The 26,075-nt window shown below is 40.3% G+C and overlaps 1 protein-coding gene across 1 annotated transcript in view; it reads right to left on the minus strand.

The window, feature by feature from the left end:
* Positions 1–26,075, minus strand: part of LOC139720559 (calcium-activated potassium channel subunit alpha-1-like) — a 235,292-nt gene that overhangs the window by 73,604 nt on the left and 135,613 nt on the right. The window contains exon 8 of the mRNA XM_071631911.1: positions 12,839–12,949. Within this exon, the coding sequence (XP_071488012.1) occupies positions 12,839–12,949 (111 nt within the window). The remainder of the gene's footprint in view (positions 1–12,838; positions 12,950–26,075) is intronic.

Consider the following 26,075-nt stretch of genomic DNA (forward strand, 5'->3'; position numbering starts at 1 on the left):
TTTTTTTCCATCAATCAAAGTCAACACATACACATTATATTAAATGGATTTTTGCTTTAAACTTGTGCGAGTGGATCTGGCACAAAACATAAGCCTGTAAAAAGACAGCCATACTGTGTGGGAAGAGGTATCATACAACGAAACAAGAACAAAGATCTTTACTGCAAGATGCGATGCAGCCAGCCGTACCTCCTCCTTGCTGATCAAAGATACCCTGGATACGGGATGCTGCTCACACTCGTATATCTTTTTTTCTCTCTGTTTTTTCACCGACACAGACACACATACATACACAGTGGGGAAAAAAAAAAAGATTGATATCTTGGCAAACCCACTTTTGGTGAGGCATTTCTATGAATGCTTGCACACATACATTGATGTATACATATGATTATGTATCACGGATCCACGGACGTGGCTGTGAAAACAGCGCTGGAAACCAAAGGTCGGTGTGCCATATCATGACGCACATAATGCGACAAGCAGCCAGGTCTCCTCTTACTCTTCCTCCGCACATCTCAGACAGAGCGTTCACACCAGCCCTCTCCAAACACATGGAAAGCGTGGTGAAAACAAGCAGACTGCAAACTGGAGTACATCTGCAAGGAGAGTGGATTGCATTATCTATAGCCTTTCAAAGCCTCTTCCAAGCTTTTCCACTGACATCAAACTTCACCAGGGCTTTTGAAATGTACAATATCAGACCACATACTGTATACGCTATATATTTCGCGGGGGTTTCATTTTCGCGAATTTCGCGAGTCGGGAGCTATTCGCGAAATTAACAACACGCGAAAATATTACCTTCCAAAATGAATCCCTTGCCTTGATGATACGAACATTTCAGTACTAGAATACCATGTCACGGCTTACCGAACAGACCATACTGGCTGAGCTTGTTTACGCACGTCCACGTCTACTTACGAATACTGTAGAGAGCCAATCCATTATCGCAAGGGGACCACTCGTCAGAAATCTAGCGCAATAGACTTTCCACTTCAAAAATGTTGAATTCTAACTTACTAGTTCGCAGAGTTTGGCAAGTCTTTTTCATGCAGTGTATAACTAGTATCATTCTTATATGCTAGTAAGTTGAAAATTCACACTTTCTTTGCCACTTCATATTTTCTCTGGTCCCTCAATCGCGAATTTAACCACTTGCGAAAATGTGTGACATCGGCAATTCGCGAAAATTTATGTACGCGAAAATTATAGCGTATACAGTAGTGAAGACATAGCGACCAGCCTCTAATCCAAATGAAGTCACTGCAGTAATCAAACTTTCAAATGTCATCCTTTCCCCCAGTCAGAACACCTCCCGTTTGTTCATGATAAGAAAGACGCGGATAGAAGAATCTCAACATTTCATGCTATAGGGACTCAATAAATCCTATCATCCAGTGAGACTATAAAAGTTCATCTGGACTAATGACATCACCTTCAAATGTGTGATATCACTGACAGTACAATGCAGCATTTTATTCATTTCATGCTCTACTCTCTTGTAACTTATTGCATCTCACGACCACATGCAGACGTGTGGATGGTAGTTGTGTGAGTGTAAACACGCTCTGGGCACGTGAGAGCATTATCCTTCACAACACACCAAGAGACTTTGAGATATTGCATTTTTATACACATATATAATACTGAATCCATGCAGATGGCTTATTTTAGCAGTGGGTCTGAGAGACAAGGGTAATGCGAGCTGCAACGAGGCTATGCAGTTGACAACTAGTACAAATGTGAACAAGCTTGCAAGTGTGAAAACGCCTCTCCTTCTCTCTCTGCGATTTATCTGGGATGCACGGAGACGAGGAGTTGATGTCCAAGTCCCCATAGATAGCAATGGGGCCGTGTCAACTGCTGCAGCGAAGCTACAACATGTACTAGTGGTAAGGAATATTGAAGATCTAGTGACGCACTCCACACCCACGGGTGCTTGTAACGTTAGGGAGGGGGTGAAAGGGGGAAGACAGAATCGTTTCCCCCCTCTCCTCATTCTATTTCCGTCTCGCTCTCTATATATCCCTCAATTATCTTTCATTACAAGATTGTACTCGAATCATAAATGTTCCCACGCAACACCTAAATACACACACACACACACACACACACACATATACACACTCTGGAGGCCTGAGATAATAGTTCATTGTGTTTATGCCGTGTATGACATCGTAAACAAACATGAGTGATAAGATCTTCTGTGCAAGGACCAACCGTCTGAGGCCATGATGCAGCATGGGCTCTTCATCAAATGTAAATGACCAAAATCACTTTGGGGGGGGGGCAGTGGGGGGAGAGAAAGAGAAAGAGAAAAAGAGAGAGTGAGAGAGAGAGTGAGAGAGAGAGGATGAAGAAGACCCAGAAATGTTGCCCAGGATCCCTTCTCTGGGCTTGCCGTGAGCGACGCAATGCATAACTTGTCCACATGCCCGACGAGCTTCTCTCAAAGACCGATGGGCGAATAGCAATGCAACTGCGTTTTTTACAGCAGCATCACCACCAATTGGTACGGGGGCGACATCTTGAATGACGGATGAGCACTCGGGGACTTTGGCGAAGAGGAGGGACAAAAAAGCCGAGGGAATTTTTTTTTTTTTTGGGAGGGTTTCCGAAACGAGCAGCTGCCCGGGCACTTTCCTCCCTTTCTACTTCTCCTCCACTCTCCATTTATCTCATTTGCTATTTTCACGCGACACCCACCATAGCTCCGAGTCATTGACACAAGTGGCAAATGTTAACAGACGCAACAAATTGCTCGCAACTCGAACGCTCGGGTCTTCATCTCTCTCTCTCTCTCTTTCACAGTCACACCCTAGGGAGGGCCTCATGACTGCTTTGGGGGTTGATGAGTGATGAGAAAACGCAATCACACACACATACATATACTGCCCATGCTCTTGGGCAGTCGGGGGGGGGGGGGGGGGGGGCTGGAGACTACAGGGTCCAAAAACTGTCTTGTTTCCACTTGGCTTCTTCATTGCATGGCTATCAGAGCAAAACAATGTACAAAGGAAGACAGAACACATTAAGCCGGGGGGGGGGGGGGGGGGGGGGGAGGGTGGAGTATTATAAGCACCTCAACGTCAATGCATACCGACACAGCCTCGCTCTTACACTCAAGACACTTTTCAGACACAACGTTTTATAGTCACATTCAACGATCGTGGCAGTATTTATTCAAGGGCATGCATCTATCCCTGCCTCCTACTCATTACAATTCATGTTCCCTCCTTTGGACCTAAGATTTGTAAAGAATATTCATTTTATGTTAAAGAGTACGCTTCAAAAGATAAAAGAGCAAAATTATCTAGATTCATTAATATTCCTGGCAGTATAGCACAAACTCAGGTAAATGTTCAAGTGTCCATGTTGTGCATGTACAACTTCAGACTAGACCTAAACTGTGAAAAAAAAAAGACCACAGAACAGGTTTTCTGAGTTTTTCCGCACATACTGGTAATACAGAAACCGAGATAACTATATTCACTACCATCCCCCCCCCCCACACACACACATTCATGTTTATACACTGTATGTGCATAATATATACTGTATATTGGTTTCATTGCCCCATCAGACAACTACCGGTACAACACTTTCCATAGCAGATCATTTCAGCAAAAATGCCTAGCAGCATAAATCGATGTACAATGCACACAGGTTATGCCCAAACACAGCTATTTAACTGGATACCATGACGACTATCCAAACAAACCTTGTCCGTACATTCACACATGTTTACTTCTTCTTCATTTTTTTGCCATTTACTGACATGCCATGGATAGTGTATATGCTGTTTGCATAGCTACAAAGAGAAGGCCATCAATACATTTTACCATTCCTTTAGATCAATTTCCTGTTACCTTGCAAAGGCAGGATTACTTTTTTATTTCCCTAAACTTTGGCTAATGACAGTATAATGTTATGACCTGTGCATCCATGCAACTCTTGATGGCTGAAATGGGGCGGGCAACCTAGTTTACCACTGCTTGGGAATCAATGCTTAATATTTTCCGTGTTTGTCATGAATGCATTTCAGATAACTGAAGTGGTGCAAAAAAAAAAGTGAAATGGATGGGAGTGAAATTAACACAGACAGGTATCTGCAGAGATAGTTTGCAGCTTGACTATTTAACTCATTTAGGATGGACTGATTTTGCTATAACATGCATCTCCCATAGACACTTGCCCGAGTATACTCTGGACTCATCCTCAATGGGTCAATAATCCCCTCTCTCTGTCTTTAGAATGAGACTAAAATATACAGACAAAACCTTCATAACTGCCAACAAACTCAGAAATGAATCATATGCTCCGGTGGGGACTTTAAATGAAATATCTCAGATTTTCATTTCAAAATTTGCGAGTTGCAATTATACCGATGATACAGTGTACCATTCCAATGCATGAGAGATACTACATGTATGTTTTTGACTTTACAAATTGTGATATGAACAAACTCAACTGCCTTAACCCATTGAAGACCACGAGTAGTCCCGAGTTTACTCGGGCAGTTGTCTATAGAAAATGTGTGTTAATAGCAATATCAGCTTGTCCTCAACGGGTTAATGCCAGAGATAATTTGGGAAACTGTAGCTTGGTCAACAGAAAGTGAGATTGAGAAAGAAAAGAAAAATAGAAAGACAGACAGACAGACAAACAGACAGACAGACAAACAGACAAACAGACAGACTAACAGACAAACAGACAGACAGACAAACAGACAGACAGACAAACAGATAGACAGACAAATAGACTAACAGACAGACAGACAGATAGACAGACAAACAGACAGACTAACAGACAGACAGAAAGAGAGACAAACACATACTGACAGACAAACAAACAGACAGACAAATAGACATACTGACAGACAAACAGACAGACAGACAAACAAACAGACAGACAGACAGATTGCTATACACTACTCTATATTCACATCTGCTGAAGACAGCACATAGATTCAATCACAATAAGAGTAAGCACAAATGTGTGTGAGGCCAGAAAACTGCCCACCCCTCCCCACCTCCCTCAAAAAAATAGAAGTAACTTGCGAAGGTCTCCGACAAATTGACTTTTGAAGAAAAAAACATGGAATTTTCATCGTTTCCATAGTGAGGACTCTTGCGTGTTGCATCTAAATGTCTCACTTGAATTCCATCTTTATGAGTGAGTGATTTGCAAACTGTGAAATTTAGGTCATCTGTCAATCAAGAAAATAAGTACACTGAGGTTTTGCAGGAATGAAACATACTCAGACAATAAGCCCACTGCCCCCCCCCCCCCCCCACTTCAAATCTTTGGCTGTGAATTTCTGCTATTTGATAACTGTCATTCATTATGTCACTCAGAGAGCACTCACGCAGAGAGACATTCAAATGGCACGGGGGCTGCCGAGATACGAAGAAAGGCCTGAGCCCTTTCGTGCAACTCAATTATTTTCGACAAGTCAGAATGGTTCCGTGTGGCGTGACGCGTGTTTGTTTGTTTGTTTGTTTGGGGTTTGTGCTCTGTCACCCCTTCGAGCGGACAAAATCTCATTTCCAGACAAATTATGTTTTGTCATTTTCCACAAATTAGTGCAGATTGCCATTGAAGAACTGTAGCGAGAGACCGGGTGAAAATCTGAGCCAAGGTCATACATTTGATTAGTTGTTGATTGTGTTCACATCAGTGACAATAAAATAGAAGGGCTGGCAACCACTGCAGACAAAAAAAGAAAAAAGAAAAAAAAAGGACATTACAAAACAAAGCAAAAACAAAAAATACTGATGTAAACTCAAAAACAACAAAACAAAAACATATTCTAAAGGCAATAGAACAATACCTAAAACGTATCATGGTTCATATTGGGGAAAATGATACATAAAATGCATAATATATATAGAATTCTAGAAAATTCATATTTTGATTCAAATACACAATAGCATTCTTAAAGCACATTAAATGTGTTAAGATATGGTGTCTGTCTGACAGGAATCTTAATTTTGCCATCTGCATCATATGACTGTGATTTCCCAGCAAAATATTCTTTAAAATTTTTGTCCGTCTAATATTTACAGTATCTATGGTAAATACATTATATAATCATGTGTATTTTTTTCTGTCGGAAGATACTTAAAAAAAAAAAGGTCTTGAAGACTATGACAACATAATGTGTTGTGAGCAGAGACATTGACATAGAGATAGATTGTCATAAAATGTTAAGTACACAGATCAGATTGAAACAAAGTTGGACCAACCCAACGTCCCCCGGTATCCCATAGACCAACATAGCTGTGCACCCATGCAGGCTCAGTCGGCACTGTAGATACAACACAAATACACACAGATGATAACTGTACACCTCCACCTATCTCAAAGGCACGTCACGGTGTTTATGAAATCAGATAGGTCAGCCCTTCATTGATGTCCTAATGGCAGGCATCAGGCAAAACAAAGAGAGAATATAACATCAAACATGGATGACCAAATATCTGCCCTCCGGCATGGTGTCACCACTGAACAGGAGACAGAGTCATTCTCGACTAACCCGCGAAGAATGACTATGGATGATTTATCTCCCTTAGAGGGGAATTTTGGTCCAGTCAAAAGTTAGTCCCAAAAGGAAGAGAAAAATTTTATGAGTGCAATGGTAAAAATTTGATCAAAATTGGATTAAAAGTAAGGTAGTTATAACATTTCAAAGCTTTGATCATTTTTGCCAAACAGTTCTCAAACAGTTGATACGATTTTGCAAATGAGTGCACTGAAGATATCATCATCTCACAATTTTCCATTCATCATGTACCCCCCCCCCCCAGAAAATGATGGATATTAAATTATTGTGCTATAAAAGTATAAAATGATGTTATTCAAAGCTGAATAGCTTCAAATATTGATCAGCCAGATATATCAGGATTTGAAACTAGGACATAATTGCATTCGAACAATGGAAACTTCAACATTTTATTTACAAATGTGAGGTGATAACATCATAACCTCTTATTTTATAAATTCATCTTGACTTTTCAAGAACTGTTTCGTGAAAATTAGCAAAACTAAGTGACTTCATAACTATGTTAATTTTTATCCAATTTTAATAAGTTTTTGTTTTGTTTTGTGTTTTTAGTTTTAGTTCGTAAAGTTTTACTCTTTGTTTTGAGATGCACTTTTAACTGGTCTGGAATTTCCCCTAAATATGTGTAAGGCATTTACACCCTTAATTCCTGTCACATGACATGAATTAGTGTTAAAGGCGAGCAGTGAGTTTATATACACACCTGTGTGTGTATAATGAGATAGATAGGATTAGATAAATATAGATACACGTGTATCTGCGCATTCTTCGATAAGTGCTCATTTAACAAATCTAGTTCACGGCTCACCCCTTCCTCTGTGAGTCCCTCCCGTCCAAGCAATATGCTGTAACAGTTATCCATCGCTTCAATCTGTAAGTGCTTTAGTGCTCGGGGGTAAATTTCCCTCGTCATTAGGACAACATCTCGAGACGAAGAGAGGAACCCCAAGCATCCACACACACAAATACCCACACACACCCACAAACACACACAGACACCCACACACGGACGTACATGCACACATACACACACACACATACACACACACAGATGCACACACAGACATACACGTGCGCTGAAGTTGCCAGCCAAATTCACCCGATCTGGACTGACTGATCGTCACTTGCTTCAATCTTCTTCTTTTTCTACTTCTTCTTCTATCCCCTCCACCACCTCCCTTACCCTACCTCACCCCATTCTCCCCCCCCCTTCCTCCAAACCACTTCTCATCCAAGCATTCCATTATACAAACACTGCATTGACGACAGCCAGGAATTCAACAGGCCACAGGCAAAAACGATGGTGAGCGGGAGAGAGAGAGGGAGACACACACACAGACAGACAGGCAGACAGACAGACAGAGATAGACAGACGTAGAGATGTAAAGAGAGCCCGCATCATCTCATGTGCCACTTTAGGGACTACATTTTCACCTCGAGTGTCATCCTCGTGGTCTGAAAAGAACATCTCAGGAGTGTCCCCCATGACAGGAAATACCGCTCTTCTTAAATTACGCTGGATGCTAATGGAAGAAGGGACACATACACATTTGACTACTGCATTTTAGCTGATATTTTCGCGAGGGTTTAATTTTTGCGAATTGTTGGACTGCGAATTTAACAACATGTGAAAATGTTGACATGCGCTAGGGTAATGATATGTCTCGGTGTCAGTTCACGAAAACAACATCTCACAAAAATGTTGGTGACCTCCTCACTTGCAAAAATATCTGTATGCGAAAATAACAGCTTATGCTGTACCTTATCAACAATTTAGCCAATGACACATAAAATCCCCCCCCCCCACTTTGAATTCAAGTTCCACGATGAAGATAGCATATTGTTGACTTTTAATACCTGACGCAAATGTGATGATTTCAAATGCCAATGTCATCTGAATTAGATTAAAATAATGAGAGGGAGTACCTTTTGACACTAATAATAGAGTTATTCTTCTGGGAAACGAATGCACGTGCACACACACACGCATGCATGCACACACAATTCCCATAATTTGCTCGCACGAGTTTTATATCAAAACACACATACAACAATCTCTCTCTTGTGGTGCATAACAAGCCTATATGGAGAAAAAAAAACCACTTTAGTAAAGCATCTGCAATGTTGAGGAAGAACATTGCAACTGGGATCATACAAGTACGTTTCTTTGGCTTCTACTCGGTTAACTTTCGGTATACAGAGAGCTTGTTTTATAGGCAGAAATGATGTTTAAGGTGCCTCACAAAACTCTCAATCTTGATGGTGTGCATTTGGAATCACACTATGATGAACTTCATAAACACCCCCCCCCCCCCCCCCCCCACTGAAAAATGTTCCGCGGCCTCTGGTATGGGTCAGTCCAGTCCCACCTCCCTGGTCAGTCAAATGGTGACACTTTGATGTGTACAGAGGGTGGTTCGAGAATCAAGGCCTTTTAAGTAGATAACCACTGATGAAATTGAAAAGGGCAAACCCTCTGAACCTCTCATCTCAAACGAATACAGCCAGGTCAGTTCTATACTCCCCTTGGGGATCTTAATGGCCTGGCGGGGTTTGACTCTGTCCATTTGAACTTCTCTATCCATTCGAACCGCATTCCGGACAAGGTTTGACCGAGGTCAACCTGACAGGCTCTGCAAAGTCTTGATGAGACAAGGCAGTCTCTTCATTAATCTTTTACTTAAATGCTTCTCCTACGTCAAGGGAAGGTGGCTCTAACTTTGTCAACTCGTTTGCAGAGATCAAGCTATTAGTCTCTTCTATTTCTTACAAATTATGTCATGTTTGAAATTAAAAAGTGATTGAACTTTGTATTTACAAGCAAAAATAGCTTGGAAAAGTCAGTAAATCATGTCAACTTAGTCATCATTAAAGAAATATTACATACATTGGTTTCTATCAAATCAAAATTTATGGCAGTGCTGAAGGAATTGAATGAACCACACTAGCTATGTGACAGATATCAAGTTTGTCACTTGGAAGCATAACCAACAAATGTCATTTTACACTCGGCTTGCTCGATAACTTAAACATCTGAAACAGAGGAGAAGGCACTTTCCTCCACTAAGTAATGACAGATTGTAATCCTTTTAGTAAGCTGCAGAATAAGGACGTCAAGCAAGGCTATCAAAAGATATTGGTCCATACTGATCAATATTGGTCAAGCTTGTCAAGTGACACAAAGACAATTTTTTTACTACATTTCCTTGAATGGCATCCATTTCTTGACTCTTTATTTTTACTAAAATATCAAAATCCCCATCATTTTATTTGTGTCCTCCTTTACTTCAAAGATTTACAGATTCAAAGATCTTCAAGATTGCACTATGGAATGAAGTTAGTCATTTGATACAAGGAAACTACATGTACCTTTTCATTGGTGAAACTGGAAAAAAAAGAAGTTGTAACGACTGAAAAGCAGAGGAATTAACTTCCCACAAGAAACTATCAAAGAATAATCATATGACCAGGATACGTTGGAGAGTAAAAAGCTCGAGTTGAAATGTTTAAAACAGCAACACAAAGACATAAAGCAAACTGCCCTAACAAAAAGATTTCCAGGGAAATGACTTTCAAACAGAAAATGCCATCACTCTGCAACCAGGCACACGCCACAATCAAGCCTCCCTTTATGACGACCGTGACTGACCCCTTTAACTCCCACACCACGCCCAGCTTTGGTTGACCTTGAAGAGAGGCAAAAACCCCAGCAAAGTGCGACCCTACTCCTGTAATGTTACCGACGTCAATGCGCTAAAAAAGAAAAAAGAAAAAGAAAAAAAGATAAGGGGAAAGAGCTTTCCATTGCTCATGGTGTAGTAACATTTATGGTTGAGTGATGCAAGTGATGTTCACTATGGCTTCCCCCGTCTGAAGAGTACTCTCGCTCAAGGATAACGACTACATCCCGTCATTGTGAAGCGATGTTTAATCACATTTCCAGCATCAATATTCAATCATCAATATCTAAATTACGCAAAGTGGGGCTTCAAAAATGGATGGGGTGGGGGGGGGGGGGGAGGAGGAAGAGATGGGAGAGGAAAACATCACACCAAAAACATGATCACGTGATCAATACTTGATTTGGGGGGAGGGGGGGGAAGGTTCAGAAATGAAACTCTCATGTTCGCTCATATGTCTGGTCTGAACCTTGGCTGAAATATCTCAATTGAGCATTGATTTAATGTCATTTTTCAAACTTGGTGTATGTAAAGGCAACGCGAAAAGGGTAACAAAATCATAAAAGCTTATAACAGTTTTGATTTTTTTTTTTGGAGCATATTTGTTGCAGCATCTCCTTGACATGCTAAGTAGCTGGAGAAAAACACTAGCCAGAAGAAGGCAATTCTAATTTGTCCCTCAGCCACCTGAAATAATGTACCCCGCGAGGTTTCTCTAAATTTGTGGAAACACACGAGATTCCATATTTTCCATATTTCATGACTTGGGGGAGGGGTACAAATTAAAGGTAAAGCATAATACCAAAATCACCCGATAGAGAGATGAAAATCCATAGTTTGAAAGATTTGGTGATTATGGCTTCAGCTCAAAGACTGCATTTCTTAATAGTGGCAGTGCAGCTAATGTTCTCTGAAACATCCAACTTTTGTTACACTTGCAGGACAAGCTTATGATTCCTGGGATATGAATTGCAACATTAATCATCATAACATCATGCACCTCACACCTATGGTATTTCGGTCTGTTTCACCTTAAATGCGCAACATATTAATTCCCCCATCTAGAAATTGTACCCATCTCCTACATTTTTCATGACACCTCTGGGTTTCTGCCGAGTATTTGAAAAGTGAATCTAGATTCCCTCGAGATTATATACCCTGTATTTTTTCTTTTCCTCAAATTACTGTGCAAGGCCCCGTCTGCAGGTAAGTTATACTGCCGAGAGGGCCACACCGTCTCGTCAAAATGGCAATGCATGAATACATACATGAACACATAGTTATGTGGAATGCTCTTTGGAAAGGTCATGGTTGTAATATCATTCTTGGGGGGTAACGTTGTTACGCGGTACGGCAGTTGGCCCGCGTACGTTCAATACCTATTTGCTCTTCAATATCACTTTCCGTTCCTATCCTATCTTTTCCAATCTGCATCACAGCGGACTGATTTATTACGTTTGCATGCACACGCATGTGTATTTTCTTGTTCGGTACCGGATGCCTCGGGCTATTCCTATATCATACATGGAAGTTTATTTTTCTATTTCTTTACGACTATGTGGCTGGGTTACATCAAAACACTTCTAAAAATTATAATAGAAATCAAAGCGTGTTGGAATAAAGTAAGATTAACAAAAGAAAAAAAAAAGCAAGCACAGACGGAAGAATTTATTTTTAATCATTTTGTGGCAGGTGACGTCCGTCTCTACCACGGAGTTAATATCTCTGCCTTATTGGTCGGGCAAATATTGCAAAGTCTGATCGCAGGCAGTACCAGGTAACCCTTACATTTTCCAAACTGTCATTGGATTTTAAACTTGTGAACAGAAGGCAAGCAGCAACATTAAACCAATTCATTCATAGCATCACAATACTGCACAGGGGAAAATCAAAAATGCTCTTGTTTTCAAACTCCTTATAATGAAACCCAAACTAATTCAAAACAGAGAGAGGAGTTCAGAGAAAATTTTGCAGAAACCAATTTGTGTGAGTTGGTGATCGTGCTGAATTTAATCATAACTACATCAGATCACATACATGCCTTCTGCCATCTTTGGAATTGCAATGATCATGTGTCAAAATGTGCACCAAAAATGTGTGAAATTTGCCAAAAGATTTGGAGCTGACCATGCAAGAAAACAATGACAACAAAAGTCAACAAGAGCATATCTCTTCTGACCACGCTGCATAAGTGTTTCCATGGTAACAGGCTACATATCATCCGTCAGCTTTTGGGAATGCGATACAAAGCATCGACAGGAACAAAGAGATCCATATTTTTGCATTAATTTGCATGCGTGATAACTGCTTCTGTCTCGGGCAGATCCATGATCGTGTCCGTACACTTGTCGAACAATGACCTTGCTACGGTGGATGCATTCACGGGCCAGAGGATCGTTCACATATTGAAAACAACACCAACAAAACAATCACAAAGAAAAAAAGCCCAGCAGGTGGGGAAAAAATAAAAAAACAAACTAATGCTGCCACTGTTTATCTTGACTTCCATGGTAACAGATCCAAAGCGTGAAGCGGACTGACGGTGGTTCTGGGGAAGAAGCGTAAAACATACAAAACATGTCAAACTCACGTGTCCAGGATGACGATCTCTACATTCACATCGTCCCGGTCCTTGTGGAGGAAGTCCTTGAGGAAGTTTGAGACGCTGTCCAGCGTGATGTGACCGCAGACCACGATGTGCCTGTCATAAGCAAAAGAAACAACAAAACAGATATGATAATAAAAGACGTTAAACAAAGGACGGACAATGATAAAGGGATCAACCTTGCTACGACTTTTGGGGGGCATTTCAAGGAAGCGTTTTGTCCGACAAACATGTCAGACAAATTTGCTCTCAGCCAGTCAGATGCAAGGATTTCAGTAGCTTATAGCAGTTTGTCAGAAAAAAAAAAATCTGACAAAATGCTCAATGAAATGCCCCCCTGGTGACCACATGGCATGCAATGCCAAAGGTGTTTCTTTTAAACTCTTTGTGTGTTTTCAATGCTGATTGGCACAGAAAACTCCATAGCATTAATATACATGTATACTGTCAATAGTCCCTGACAGAAAAAGGGTTAGGGAGTAGTGAACACAATGGGGCAACTACAATGTAAATGTAGCAGTTCATGTTGTACAATGTAGGCCTGTAGAATGTTCAGCGATAATCTTTCGTGATACAACTAGATTGACGTACGCGAGAATAAATCACTATTCGGATGGTATAAAGAAACAACGATGAGTATTCAGTGCTCATATATTTATACCATATGTGTGACTGTGTGTGTTTTCAAGGTGAGTGTGTGCAAGTGTGTGGATGTGTGTTAACACGCAAAAATACTGTGTACAATTTCCACTGTATGATTATACGAGAATGAAACTTCAGAAGGATCAGAGTATGTGAATAATGGATCCACCTTGAAAAGAAGAGATATAAAAATTTGAAATATGCATATCATATGGGACAACAGCAAAATTCAGTGATGGTACGAAGATTATATTGGAACATTGACTGGAAAAGCAGAAAAAAAACAAGCATCTTTTTGATCTTGCTGATTTTATCGACTCATTTCATCTTGAATTTAACTAGACTCTTCTACTTTTCAAATCAAAGCATTATACAAAAGTAAGGAAATTGAAGAAACATTCCCATGTCTATTATACTCCAAAATGCGTAGTGTTTGATGAAATGATTTTGTTCTTCGACACACTGTTCATGTACAAAGGACAGAGTTGGGGGTGCATTCCTACTAAATGTATAACGATGGCAGCTGATATTTCCACATACTTGCAACCAACTCGTTATGACTGGTCCAGAGGCAATGATGAAATGTGTTCAGGTCATTACGTCTGTTGCTAGGATATCACTAACTAAAATCAATTTACGTGACTGTTACCCTTTGTGTGTACGAATGTGTGTGTGTGTGTGTGTGTGTGTGTGTGTGTGTGTGTGTTTTCTCCATCATTCTTCCCTGTATCTATCACATCTCCTCCAAAGATGAGTGAAGTGTGAGTAATGGTAGCTTCATAGCAGACACACACTCACCCACACACACACACGCACACGCAGAACGAGCAAATTACAAAATTGAGGATCGTCTATCTACAACTGGAAGATGACAGCCCATTGCCATGGCAACTGATGGGCTCACCATAGCTGGGGCCGAGTGGTGGTTTTCTTGTCGGGAGGAGAATTATTGATTTATGACAGTTCTTTGTAATCACTCTGACAGAGGACGCTGCTGGTCTATCTTATCCTATCATCTACTTCTGCGTGTGTGTGTGTGTGTGTATGTGTGCGTGTGTGTGTATGTGCTTCTGTCCATTGTATCAGTCGGTGGCATTCTCCATCTGCTTTGGCGGCATCACATTCATTGCTGCGGCGCTGCAGCCAGCTGGTTTCTAAATTCACTCCTTGTTGCCGAACAATGGGGAACATGAAGAGCAACATCCATTAAAAACAGGGGCGGATCCAGGAACTTCGTAAGGTGGGGGCGCTTCTACAAAATTAAAGGGGGGTGCACATCCCCCCCCATTTTTTTTCTTTTGTTTGAACTAAAAATAAAGGGGGGATGTGCACTGGTGTGCTCCCCCATGGATCCACCACTCATTAAAAGACAATGTTCAAGGAGACAGCGTAGAAGAGGAACGCACTGTGAAGTGGGGCAAAAGAAAAGAGATACATCATAAACCTCCCCATCCCCATCCCCCCGGCCTCTCTTCCCCTCTGACTGTTCATGTTTTTGGTCTTGCTTTGACGATGAAACTCCCTGACATTAATTACATATGAGTGAATGCAATGCCGCAAACCCATTGCAGGCTTGCCTTAAATGATTAACCATCTTGTATCGATAAATCAGGAACAAACTCGAGCAAACGTGGGCTTATCAAGACGTCACTTCTTCTTTTCTCTCTTTCTTCTCAAAGGAAGGCTTGAGTGACGGGATGTGAAAAACAGCATTTTTTCTTTCTTTCCCTCAAGTGGATAATTTATCCCACTTTAAATCATCTTCCTGCAGAATTTATCATTTTTACAGTCTAGACAACCATCTATTTCTGAAATCAGTTCTGTCTTCTTTTTGATTTTTGTTTTCAAGCTCTTGCCTCCTTGGAAATACATGGCTAACTTATTCAAATTTCTACCAAAAAGGGAAAAAAAGAAGATATTTAATGATTAACATGGCTGGTTGGCATAAAGGTGAGTTTGCGCAGCAAATAATGTATCTAAAAAACATATTAATATTTCAATGCTAGAAGAAGATTTAGAAAACATCAGCGTGGTTTTGAACAAGCACTTCTGGCAATTAGTGAATTTAAGATACCGCACTACTGACAAATATATATATATATATGACATCATTGAATACATTTTAGTGTGTGTGTGTGTGCGTGTGTGTGTGTGTGTGTGTGTGTGTGTGTTGATATGCATGAATGTGTGTGTTTGAATGTATGTCTGTGTGTATTTGTATGTCTGTGTGTGTGCATGCATGTATGTGTATGTATAACTATGTATGTGTAAACATTTCTGCTACTTCATGACGAACACTTTTGGTCTCATAGCAATTTCTGTGGTGCAGGCAGCGTCACGTTTGTGTTTCAAGATGTCTCTGTTAGAAAACCATTGTAGAGAGCTACATTTCATATTTTCTCAGTTCAATTACACCTTCAGCAAACACTGCTGCTCAAGCAACCACCAAATTTTGCCCCCATTTGATTTGTAGTCAGGTTATACCCATTGCTACTGATATGCACACATTTGGTGCTCCGATGGAAACGATAGATAATACACGAGTATCCTGGTAACCACGGTTTTTTTTTCCTCTTTATTAGTCCTTACAATGATACCTTTGATTTTTTTTTTCCCTGTCCTGTTCAAAGGTTCATTTTGCGTTCCCTTGATTCTGAATTACCTCTTGCGCTCTGACAAGTTCGTTGTCCAGCGTGCCATCTGGCCAGCACTTTTATCCGCTGTGAATCACCCATTACTTCAAAACTTGATGACACTAATACCGCCCTCAAATTGAAAACCCATCAGATATTTTGGTTACTTAGGACGCCCATCTCATTTCCCTCGAAATTGTGTTTGCCGAGGCACCACGATTCCACTCCAGGAAGAGATTTACAATCCAAGGAGCGTCTTGCGTTAAATGCAGATAGGCTATGCCACAAACTTGCTTCAACCCCCCCCCCCCCCCCCCCCCGACTGAAATTTCCCCCATAATTTCTTTAACATCATCTCATTCTTCATCTGATACATTTTAGCTTTGTCAATCTGCCTGGATACTTGCTGTTTCATTTTGTTCTTTTTGAGTTGATGAATGCCATTGCAACATTCTTCATTCTGTGGCTTGCCTGCCTGAACATTACGGTTTAAAAGCTTCATTAAGATACAGTATGTAGCTACATAGAAATTCTTACTGCAATCAGTCATTCACGATTGGTCTCATTGATGAATATCAATGCAATTTCTCTATTGCTTTTTATATGGCAAATGCTCACACACATCATACATCATATTCCATACATGAAAAATCACTCCCTAATCTCACCAATATGGTGATTTGTTTCCCATGCAGGAAAAAAAAGAGAATTTTTTAAAATCAACTCATCAATTCCCAGAACCACATTTCTGTAGGTTGGTGCATCTTATTACAATGTACCTCTGCCAAGGGAGGAGGTTATGTTTACATCAGCATTTGTTTGTTTGTTTGTCCATGTGCAAAATAACTCAAAAAGTTGTGAACGGATTTGGATGAAACTTACGGGTAAGGTTGAGGATGACACAAGTAAGAAAATTTTGGTAGTGATCCGGGAATTTCTATGGATTTTATGAAGAATTTTCGATATTTTGGCAGGTAGGGTCAATGAACTTGGCAGTTCAAGCTGCGATTATTTGAGGTTTGCATGCGCACACAAAAGTGTGTCCTTTAGTTTCTGCTAGGGCGAGGCGCGCCCGCTGCTGAAAGTTGATGACATAACAAAAAGCTTCTATATTGGGAAGTCAGGTGATTTTCAACATATTTGTGCCTACATATGTATGGATGGAAATCATTGATCTCTATGGAAGAACATGATCAGTGGTGGAAATAAGCTGCTTGGCGGAGGTCTGCGCTCTCAGAGTGCTTCTCCAGTTATTTCAATTTCATCATTCACTATTAGCATTAATAAAAGAGAGTAGAGTACAAATTGTCTTTTATTTGATCCCTTTGCTATTCTTAATTTATTCAATTTTTTGTCTTCAATTGCAGATCTTTAAAAATACAACTCTTAATCACTGATTTCATAACTGAATTTCAAATTGGCAACACAGTATACATGTAGAAAACTCATGTTCCTGTTCCTCATTCAAATTTGATTCTTGTCGTTTTTGTGTCGCTCTCTGTCTTTGTGTGGATGTAATGAATTCAACCAGTTCCACCTAATCTCTCTTTCCAACAGAGGATATGCAGTAAAATTCGGCTTTGCCAATTTGATGAAGAACAAGATGAAAATTTCCGCAGCTAAATTTCCCCAGGACCTGATTGGCTCAGGTCGACTCCTGACAATAACCTGTCAGCTACTGTTGTAGACAGAAGCAAAATCTCATTAGGTTTCTCTTTTCCTCTGTCACAGCTTATTAATCAATCACAAACATATTTCCTCTTACACTGTCTTAGATAGGAGCTGAGAGGCTTGTAAGAACATTAAAAAAATAATAACAAGAAGAGATGTCTCATTCAATAAGAGAGGAGCTATTCACTGCATTGGTCTTACTTTAGATTGATGAAAGGTTGTACCGTTGATGGCACCTACACGTAGAGTCTGAAGAAGAGACTAAATACCTGCAAGTCTTGTCTGCATGTATTATGATGGAATCATCATTATGGATACACAATAAAGAGCAGTCGCAGCAATGACTTTCACAGGCATCGCAAGTTTTCCGCTCCCCCGAATCCCGGGGTACCCTCCTCTCGAGAGTTTAGTGGGTAATTAATCCCCAATCAATGGCCCGCAATTAATGCGCCCGGCCCCAAAATGTCAGGTATGCATACATTTGAGGAAGAGAAGGAAGAGATGAATTTCCCATGAAAACACGTTTATCTGCTTTTGAAGAAAGGCTTTGGAATGCCTGTGCTCAAACACACACACACACACACACACACACACACATACAGACACACATACAAATGCATATTCATACATACATACATATATATATACAGATAGATATATACATGCACATACCCTAACATTATACATATATATGCAGAAAATACACCATCTGACACATGGGCTCCACTGACCTATGCTCTTTTCTTCTTTAGATCTGAACACACCTGACTCAAACGTAAGAGCTCAGTCTATGAGACGACTCTGCAAATACTGCATCAAATGTGGTGAGGATCTGATCTGCATTGTTCACATTCGTGTTCTCCCAATACTTCATAGGAACCCGAAGAACACAGAACAAAACACTAAAAATTGTTTTGTCTGTTTGTTTTGGGTTCGATTGCTTGTTTGTCTTACACAGAGACTAATTCTAAAATCATCCATGAGTTGATATCTGGAAGCGCTCTCACACATGAATGTCATACTGCGTGTGCCATCTGTGGCATAGAGAGAGAGAGAGAACCATTTACCACAAAATCAAATGTGACGTTTCCTCGCCAATGCGAGCCCATTTCCTTCACGCGTCACATTCTCTTATACATAGTCAAGGATTGGGTCTGCGATAATAATGCCTCCTCTGCCTTTCCCTTCAAAATAGAATGGGAAAGATGTTCCTCTGCCACCTGGTGAAAAGCACGCTACTGAGAGAGAATCACACAGCTCTTCATACATCACAGTGTCTGATGAATTAACCTGTTGTCTTTGAAATGTCATCATTTCCTGTATACTGTTAAAATGGGAATTTTCTCACAAACATTCTTTCATGCTCGGCCGGGTATGATGAATGTTGCAAGTTTTTGATTCCGCGAAATCAAAACCATAAAATGATGGTACATAGTTCGGGGAAAAAAAATTGTGTGCTGTTATTTTAATCCACATGTCTGGTCGCATGAATTGTGTGAAAATTTGGACTTTGATAGAAATTTATACTTGTTCATTGTGCAGCCAGTTTCAGTAGAAATCCACTTTTTAGGTGCTTCCTAGAAACATGACGAATGAATAACATCATGTCACGAACTTGCAAAGCTCCTTTAACTACATCGCGTTCATCTCGACCGAAGCGTTCATGCTCTTACCCTTCTCCTCTCACTTGGTGTACATTGTACACCATCTCAGGATCACCAGTGCTGGGGTAAAGTATATTCTTCATCTCTGTATTGACGACACGATAACATTTCAATAATTTTCATGCTCACGTATGCGGCAAAATTGCCTTTTGAGGCAAGAGGAAGTAGTGAACATGCTGGTGTCCAACTGAAGTATCTAACAAATTGCGGGTAGGCCACGACAAAGTCTGCGACTGATGCCAAGTCGGGCGTAATGGCTACAAATTCGAATTCATCCGAGTCGAGACGAGCCTTCATTTGATTGATCAAGACGTGAGGCAGCCCCCTTTTGCGGCACGAAAGGCTCATAAAGACATGTGGCAGTGGAATAACTTGCCCGTGAAAAACCTGCTAGGGTAATCAAATAAAGATCAATATGAACCCCAAAGGTGGAGATATCTACTCAAAATACATATCTGTGAGTTGATTTCATCTCATGCAAAGAAGTTCTCTTTTTTTTTGGGGGGGGGGCTGCATGTTTATTCTTAATGTCTACTGTGGAGGTACAAATTGCTATTACAACCATACTGTGAGTTTGAGAAGAGAGAGTTGTTTATTTTTTTCTTGAAAGGTTCTACATGGTTTATGTGATGCTCTTCGGATTCACAACTGACATTATGTTTGTGTAGGCCAACTGAACTAAAAGGAGGCTATTACGGTAATACCATACTCACAAATTAAGAGGATTGTTTCTTCTTTTTTTCCTTTCTTTCTTTTTTATGCAAGAGTGCAGATGTTCTTTGCTACTGTTCTCTCTCCAAGCAGACATACAGAAATCCTCTGTCATTTCAAAACATGCTTTCTGCGAGACAAAGGGATTATTGGTTGTATTATAAAGTCCCAGGATGGTTCCTTCTTTATCAGTCGGTCTATAATCGCAGAGATAAAACACATAATCTTATACCACTGAGCAGCAGCAAAACAGCATCTATTCATAAATAATACCTCGGCCTCTGTAAACTGTCTTACAACATTTTGACCTGAATTCATGGGTGCACACATGAGCATCAGAAGAGTGATATGCAGTCTGGTTGTCTTTCCTGTTGTTTCAGAGGTAAGCACCACACTGTGTGTTTTTAAACATCCCTGCACATTGATGAAAACAGCATGCATTGCGACTCGTGTCATTCCATATTTTGAATGATGAAAATTGCTGTCATCTCTTTGTCTTGTAATTACAATCCTCAATAGAAAACAGCAAATGTGACAGCATATCAACTTTCAAATGCAGTAGGGAGCAAGAGTGTCTCCAGTGATAAAGAATAGCACCTTCAAGCGAAATAAAGGTTCTGTTTCTACGATTGAACATACAGAGCAGAGACTTGTTTATGGGAGAAGGCGTGTATTCTCTGGAAACACGTAAAGGAGAAAAGCAGACGAGGCATCCTCCGATTCTTGGAACTTTCACTTGACACTGCAGTCACAGTTCAGTTCACAATCGCAACTACTCAGGAACTGCAGACAGATGGAAGACAAATAGGCCTTCTGCAGGAGGTTTTCGTCATTAAGGATGACAGAGCAGACAATCCTGGTGACATCGTTAAAGTCATTAGAGGGGGCTTTAAAGGAGGTGTAAATGTTCTTCTTATGATTCAATATATGCACAATCAACCCTTCTCCTCAGAGTAGTTGCGATAGGGATGGAAACTGCTACCACCAGAGCACGATCGCTAGAGAGATTTATAACGTCTGCTCAACCGCATAATGGGGCTCGACACGAAAGAGAAACTATCAGTCTTTACCGAGTCATTTATTCTACCATGTCATTGGATTATCCTGCCACTGTGTAACAAGGCACCTGTAGTGCTTAAAGGAGAATGAAACTCAAATATATACATGAAGATTGAGTGAATGCAGAAATATTAGTAGAGCACAAGAGTGAAGTTTGAGCAAAATCTACAATCCTTTCAAAAGTTACAAATTCTTTTAGTTTTGGTGCCGTCGTCACTGGACAATACAACAATTTGTAATGCCACAGTTGGATGACTATATAAAGAAAGTATACAGAGAACCCCACATTTCTTTTATATTGAAAAGTATGCACACCAAATATACATATCAACATAAAAGTACAAAAAGAAATATGTTGAATTTTCTTTATATTTTCTTTAGTAGTTGTCCAACTTTGACATCAGAAATTGTTGTAGTCTTCCAGCAATATGACCACCAAAACTTTGCAAGTAAAAAATTCATATTAAACTTTGAATCAATTGTCCAATTTTCCTAAAATTTCTATGATGTATTCTGATATTTCTGCATTCACTTAATCCACATATATATTTGGAATTCTTTGTCCTTTAAAACAATACATTCTACGATTATGAATTCATGTGACATTTTCTTTGAGCATCGCCTCACGGAAAGCCAAACCATGACATGAATAGCGAGCGAATGCAGAATTATGCTTCATGATGATAAGGGCCATTTCTCTGCCGCATCATCAAACAAATGACATAGGGATATGGTTGAATTTTGATGACAATTTCTACACTCAAATATATTCACAACCACATGTGCACATAATACACATACACTCAAAGACAGAGTCATATACAAACCTAGACATATGCAGACAGACAGACTGAAAGACAGACAAAGAGACAGATAGACACACAGACACAGTTTGGCCACAGATGAAGAGAAAATGATTATATCACTCATATGTGTACATATATATATACATATATATATATATATATATATATATGTATATATATATATATATATGTATATATATATATATATATATATATATGTATATATATATATATATATATATATATATATATATATATATATATATATGTATATATATATATATATATATAATTTTGTTATTTTTTTTAAAATCTATAGATACAAAACTTGTATCTGATCTTTCTCTTCCTTTTTTTATTTGACTGCACACTGCCAGGTCATATAAGTGACTCTATTTGCTCAGAGGAGTAAAAGATAGGATATTTATCTGATTGACTACTCCACTGCTCAGTTTCCTTTTCCAGCACGCTTCCCTCAAACTATAGCAAATATGATTGGCTTTGGTGGTGGTTCAAAACAGGCGGAAGTGCCTACAAGGACATGAAAATCAATCAATCAGTTTAGACAACAGGGTTTATTGTGTTGGTATACAAAGAGCATATTTTGTAAGTAGCCTTCATTTGTGTCAGACTGTGTATCGCCAATATTCAAGAGAATCACAAGCAATCAGCTGTTTTTAACAATTTCAGAGTTCTGCTTGATTTTCTTTTTTTTTTCATGAGCATCAATATACATGTACCAGGGCTCTGAACAAACATTTCATTCAATTATATCTGTTTCACAACACTGGAAATCTTGCCATAGACAATGCAATGAAGGTTGTAAATGTAACTGAACATACACACACACACACACACACACACACACACACACACACACACACACACACATTGTATAGATCTCTCTCTGCATATGTATATACTTTGCTGTGCCTCCCTTTGTATTTACTTTTTCTGTTTACCTATTCATTTATCTACATATAAATTGTATGTATGCTTTAGTATCATATTGTACAAATGTACAAATTGTATATGAATCTGTTCTACCCACAAAGTATCCATTTTTCCTGTTAGTGATATGCCTACATTTCCTTCTCCTATCTTCGAAGCACAGTGATACCTACACAGAGCAAATCAACAAGAAAGGAGGTGAAATACATTTCTGCAGATTTGGTATTGATTGGCCGTGCTTGTTTGGTGGCCTTGGTTGAGTGGTTTTCCTCTAATTGAATTTACTGGTGGGCACATCTCTCGCCAGACGAATCAAAATGGGCGTTCAATTTGCCGGCTCTGCGGAGGCCCCCCCCCCCCCCCGCTAACTCGTCCCCGAGACCCCACAGACCAAAAACACAGTAGCTACGCTATATGCTATGTTCGTCGTGCTACGATATTTTGTTTCTTCTCCCCTCGACTACGAGGGGTGAAGCAACCGACGCTTTGGAATGTCGTCCCGTCTTCCTTCCCATCATTCCACCGTGATGAAACATTAATGTAATTCTCGGCCAATAACCACCTAACGGGAATCCCTAATTACCACGTACGTTGCTGTAGATGGTACGCTGGCTGGATGTGGTTTTCTGGTCCCAACTTGATCATCCTCATAATTATATCACATTGAGTCTCATCGTATCGAACATGTAAGTACTGCATTGTGGGTAAAATCAATTTGACTGGGAGTTAAGTAGCACAGGTATCCATCAAAAAACTTGATGCATAACTGGAGGACTGCTGATCTATAAAGTCTCATGTCAAATAAAAACAAAATTCACATAATGGAAATTTCAAAATCTGTCTATAACCTAGCAAAATTTGTCTGATTCAGGAGCCTGTATCAGATATCTACAAATTGTATATAAGCATCAGCCACGACAGCATAAAGTCTTGGTATATTTATAATAACAACCACAGCCATCATTTGATATCTTTATTAAGTCAACTATTGTCATTTATATGTAGAACCAACTTTTTTTAATGTCCTGTTACATGGAAGCACAATGCTCCACCTAATGGATAGAGTTAGTTACCTATGGTTGTGATGCAGTATAACAGGAGTGGAATATACAATGAAACTCTAAAAATGGAAATTGACAAATGTTCATGTGTGTGCATTTGTACATCTGTCATATCTGTAATTCTCCCTAGTGTGATCTATCTGGCTTTTTATCTATCTATCTATCTATCTATCTATCTATCTATCTATCTATCTATCTATCTATCTATCTATCTATCTATCTAGATCTACCTAACGAATATACTCATCTTTCTTGTCTAGCTGTAGAGAAAAGTAAACCATGCCTCAAACTCATATTACTCATTTGCTATGAATATGAGCATAATATGAGCATAACCTTGAATACAGTACCTACAGGTAATATGACTGTTGAATGGCATTCCCCTCCCCCCTCCCCAACTTGCTGACCCTAACGCATCACCTCCAATTAGCAGATGAAATCCTCTTCTCATTCCATCACCTCTAAAAAAGAAAGGCCCATCTTATTGCTGTTTATATATCAGTGACAGGGTTTGTCGGTGTGCAGTGGGGAGGTGGAGGAGAAAAACAAGCCCCCCAGCTCTGTGTTATCGTGCCCTTTAACACCCTTTAAGCCGGGACAGGGGTATCCACTGTTCCTCCAGGGCTGCAATAATGCACGCTGACCCGTTTGCTCGCGACAGGGCCTCACAGGGGAGGGTGGATGGACAACGTTGCTGTGCTGTTGCTGTGCTGAGCGGCCCGCCGCAACTGCAACATGATGGCTTTACCGTATGCGAGGCGCGACGCCTGCATTGTTTGACCTCGTCAATCCACGACCCCCCGTCCTTCTTTTTCATCATCATCATGAAGCTTTCTTTCCCTTGCACTCATGATGGGAGGTAGTCTACTTGAACAGGGGGATGGGTTGAGGGTAGTGGAAGGACAGGGGTGGGGGTGTGAGGATGGGGATAGGGGAAGAGGGGGAGAGTTCTGCAGAAATGGTAGCTGAACACTTCCTACAACCCCCCCCCCCCCATTCTTCTTTTTCATCATTGCAGGAGTTACACTGTCACCAACCACATGAAGCTTTCTCACTTGCATTCGTGACATTAGGTAGTCAACTTGAACAAGGGGATGGGTTGAGGGTGGTGGAGGGACGGGGGTGGGGGTGAGGATGGGGATAGGGGAAGAGGGGGAGAGTTATGCAGAAATGGTGGCTGAACACTTCCTACTATCCCCCCCTCCCCCCCCCCCCCCCCCCCCGTCCTTCTTTTTCATCATCACAGGAGTTACACTGTCACCACATGAAGCTTTCTCACTTGCATTCACGACAGTAGGTAGTCAACTTGAACAAAGGGATGGGTTGAGGGTGGTCGAGGGACGGGGGATGGGGGTGGGGTGTGAGGATGGGGATAGGGGAAGAGGGGGACAGTTCTGCAGAAATGGTGGTTGAACACTTCCTATTTTTATCAACTCTTAAAAACACTGTAAACTGTATAAACAGCTGTGCAATGTTAAGTCTGCCAGCGCTCTACTACACACAAATCTCAAACCACACTTTATTCTCACCCAGAATCCTCAACACGCTGGCATGCCTCCCACTGGCTCCCACCATTACACAAATAGAGTTTACTGTCATCTAAGAATGGAACTGTTTTTTAATGCTCTCCATTTTGCTGCTCTAAACAGGTGCAGATGAGGATATCCCCCAACACGGGCAACATTGCCCAATTACAGAGCTTCTAGGAAACTCCACTTCAGGTAAGAGGAAGACAAAACACAGATGGTATAGTATCACTCTGTGGCTGTATATTTCTCTTTCTTCTCTTTTCCATGGATTGAATGAAAGCACACAGATAAGCCACAGAAGCCACTGTATTTTACGTCAGACGTAATCCAAAGAATATGTTATACCTCAAAGAAAAAGGTTAACTCCTGACAAAACTTCAACTAATAGCACTCTGTACATACAGTCGATCTTGATCAAGCAAACCTCCACAAGTCAAAAAACTGGCCAGATCAAAGAAAATTTTTCATCTCATTTGTTCATTCTATCGTGAATGC

This window comes from Diadema antillarum, unplaced genomic scaffold (genome assembly GCF_040938485.1).
Source record: "Diadema antillarum isolate AM-2024a unplaced genomic scaffold, OU_Dant_1.0 scf00000129, whole genome shotgun sequence".
Taxonomy (NCBI): Eukaryota; Metazoa; Echinodermata; class Echinoidea; order Diadematoida; family Diadematidae; genus Diadema; species Diadema antillarum.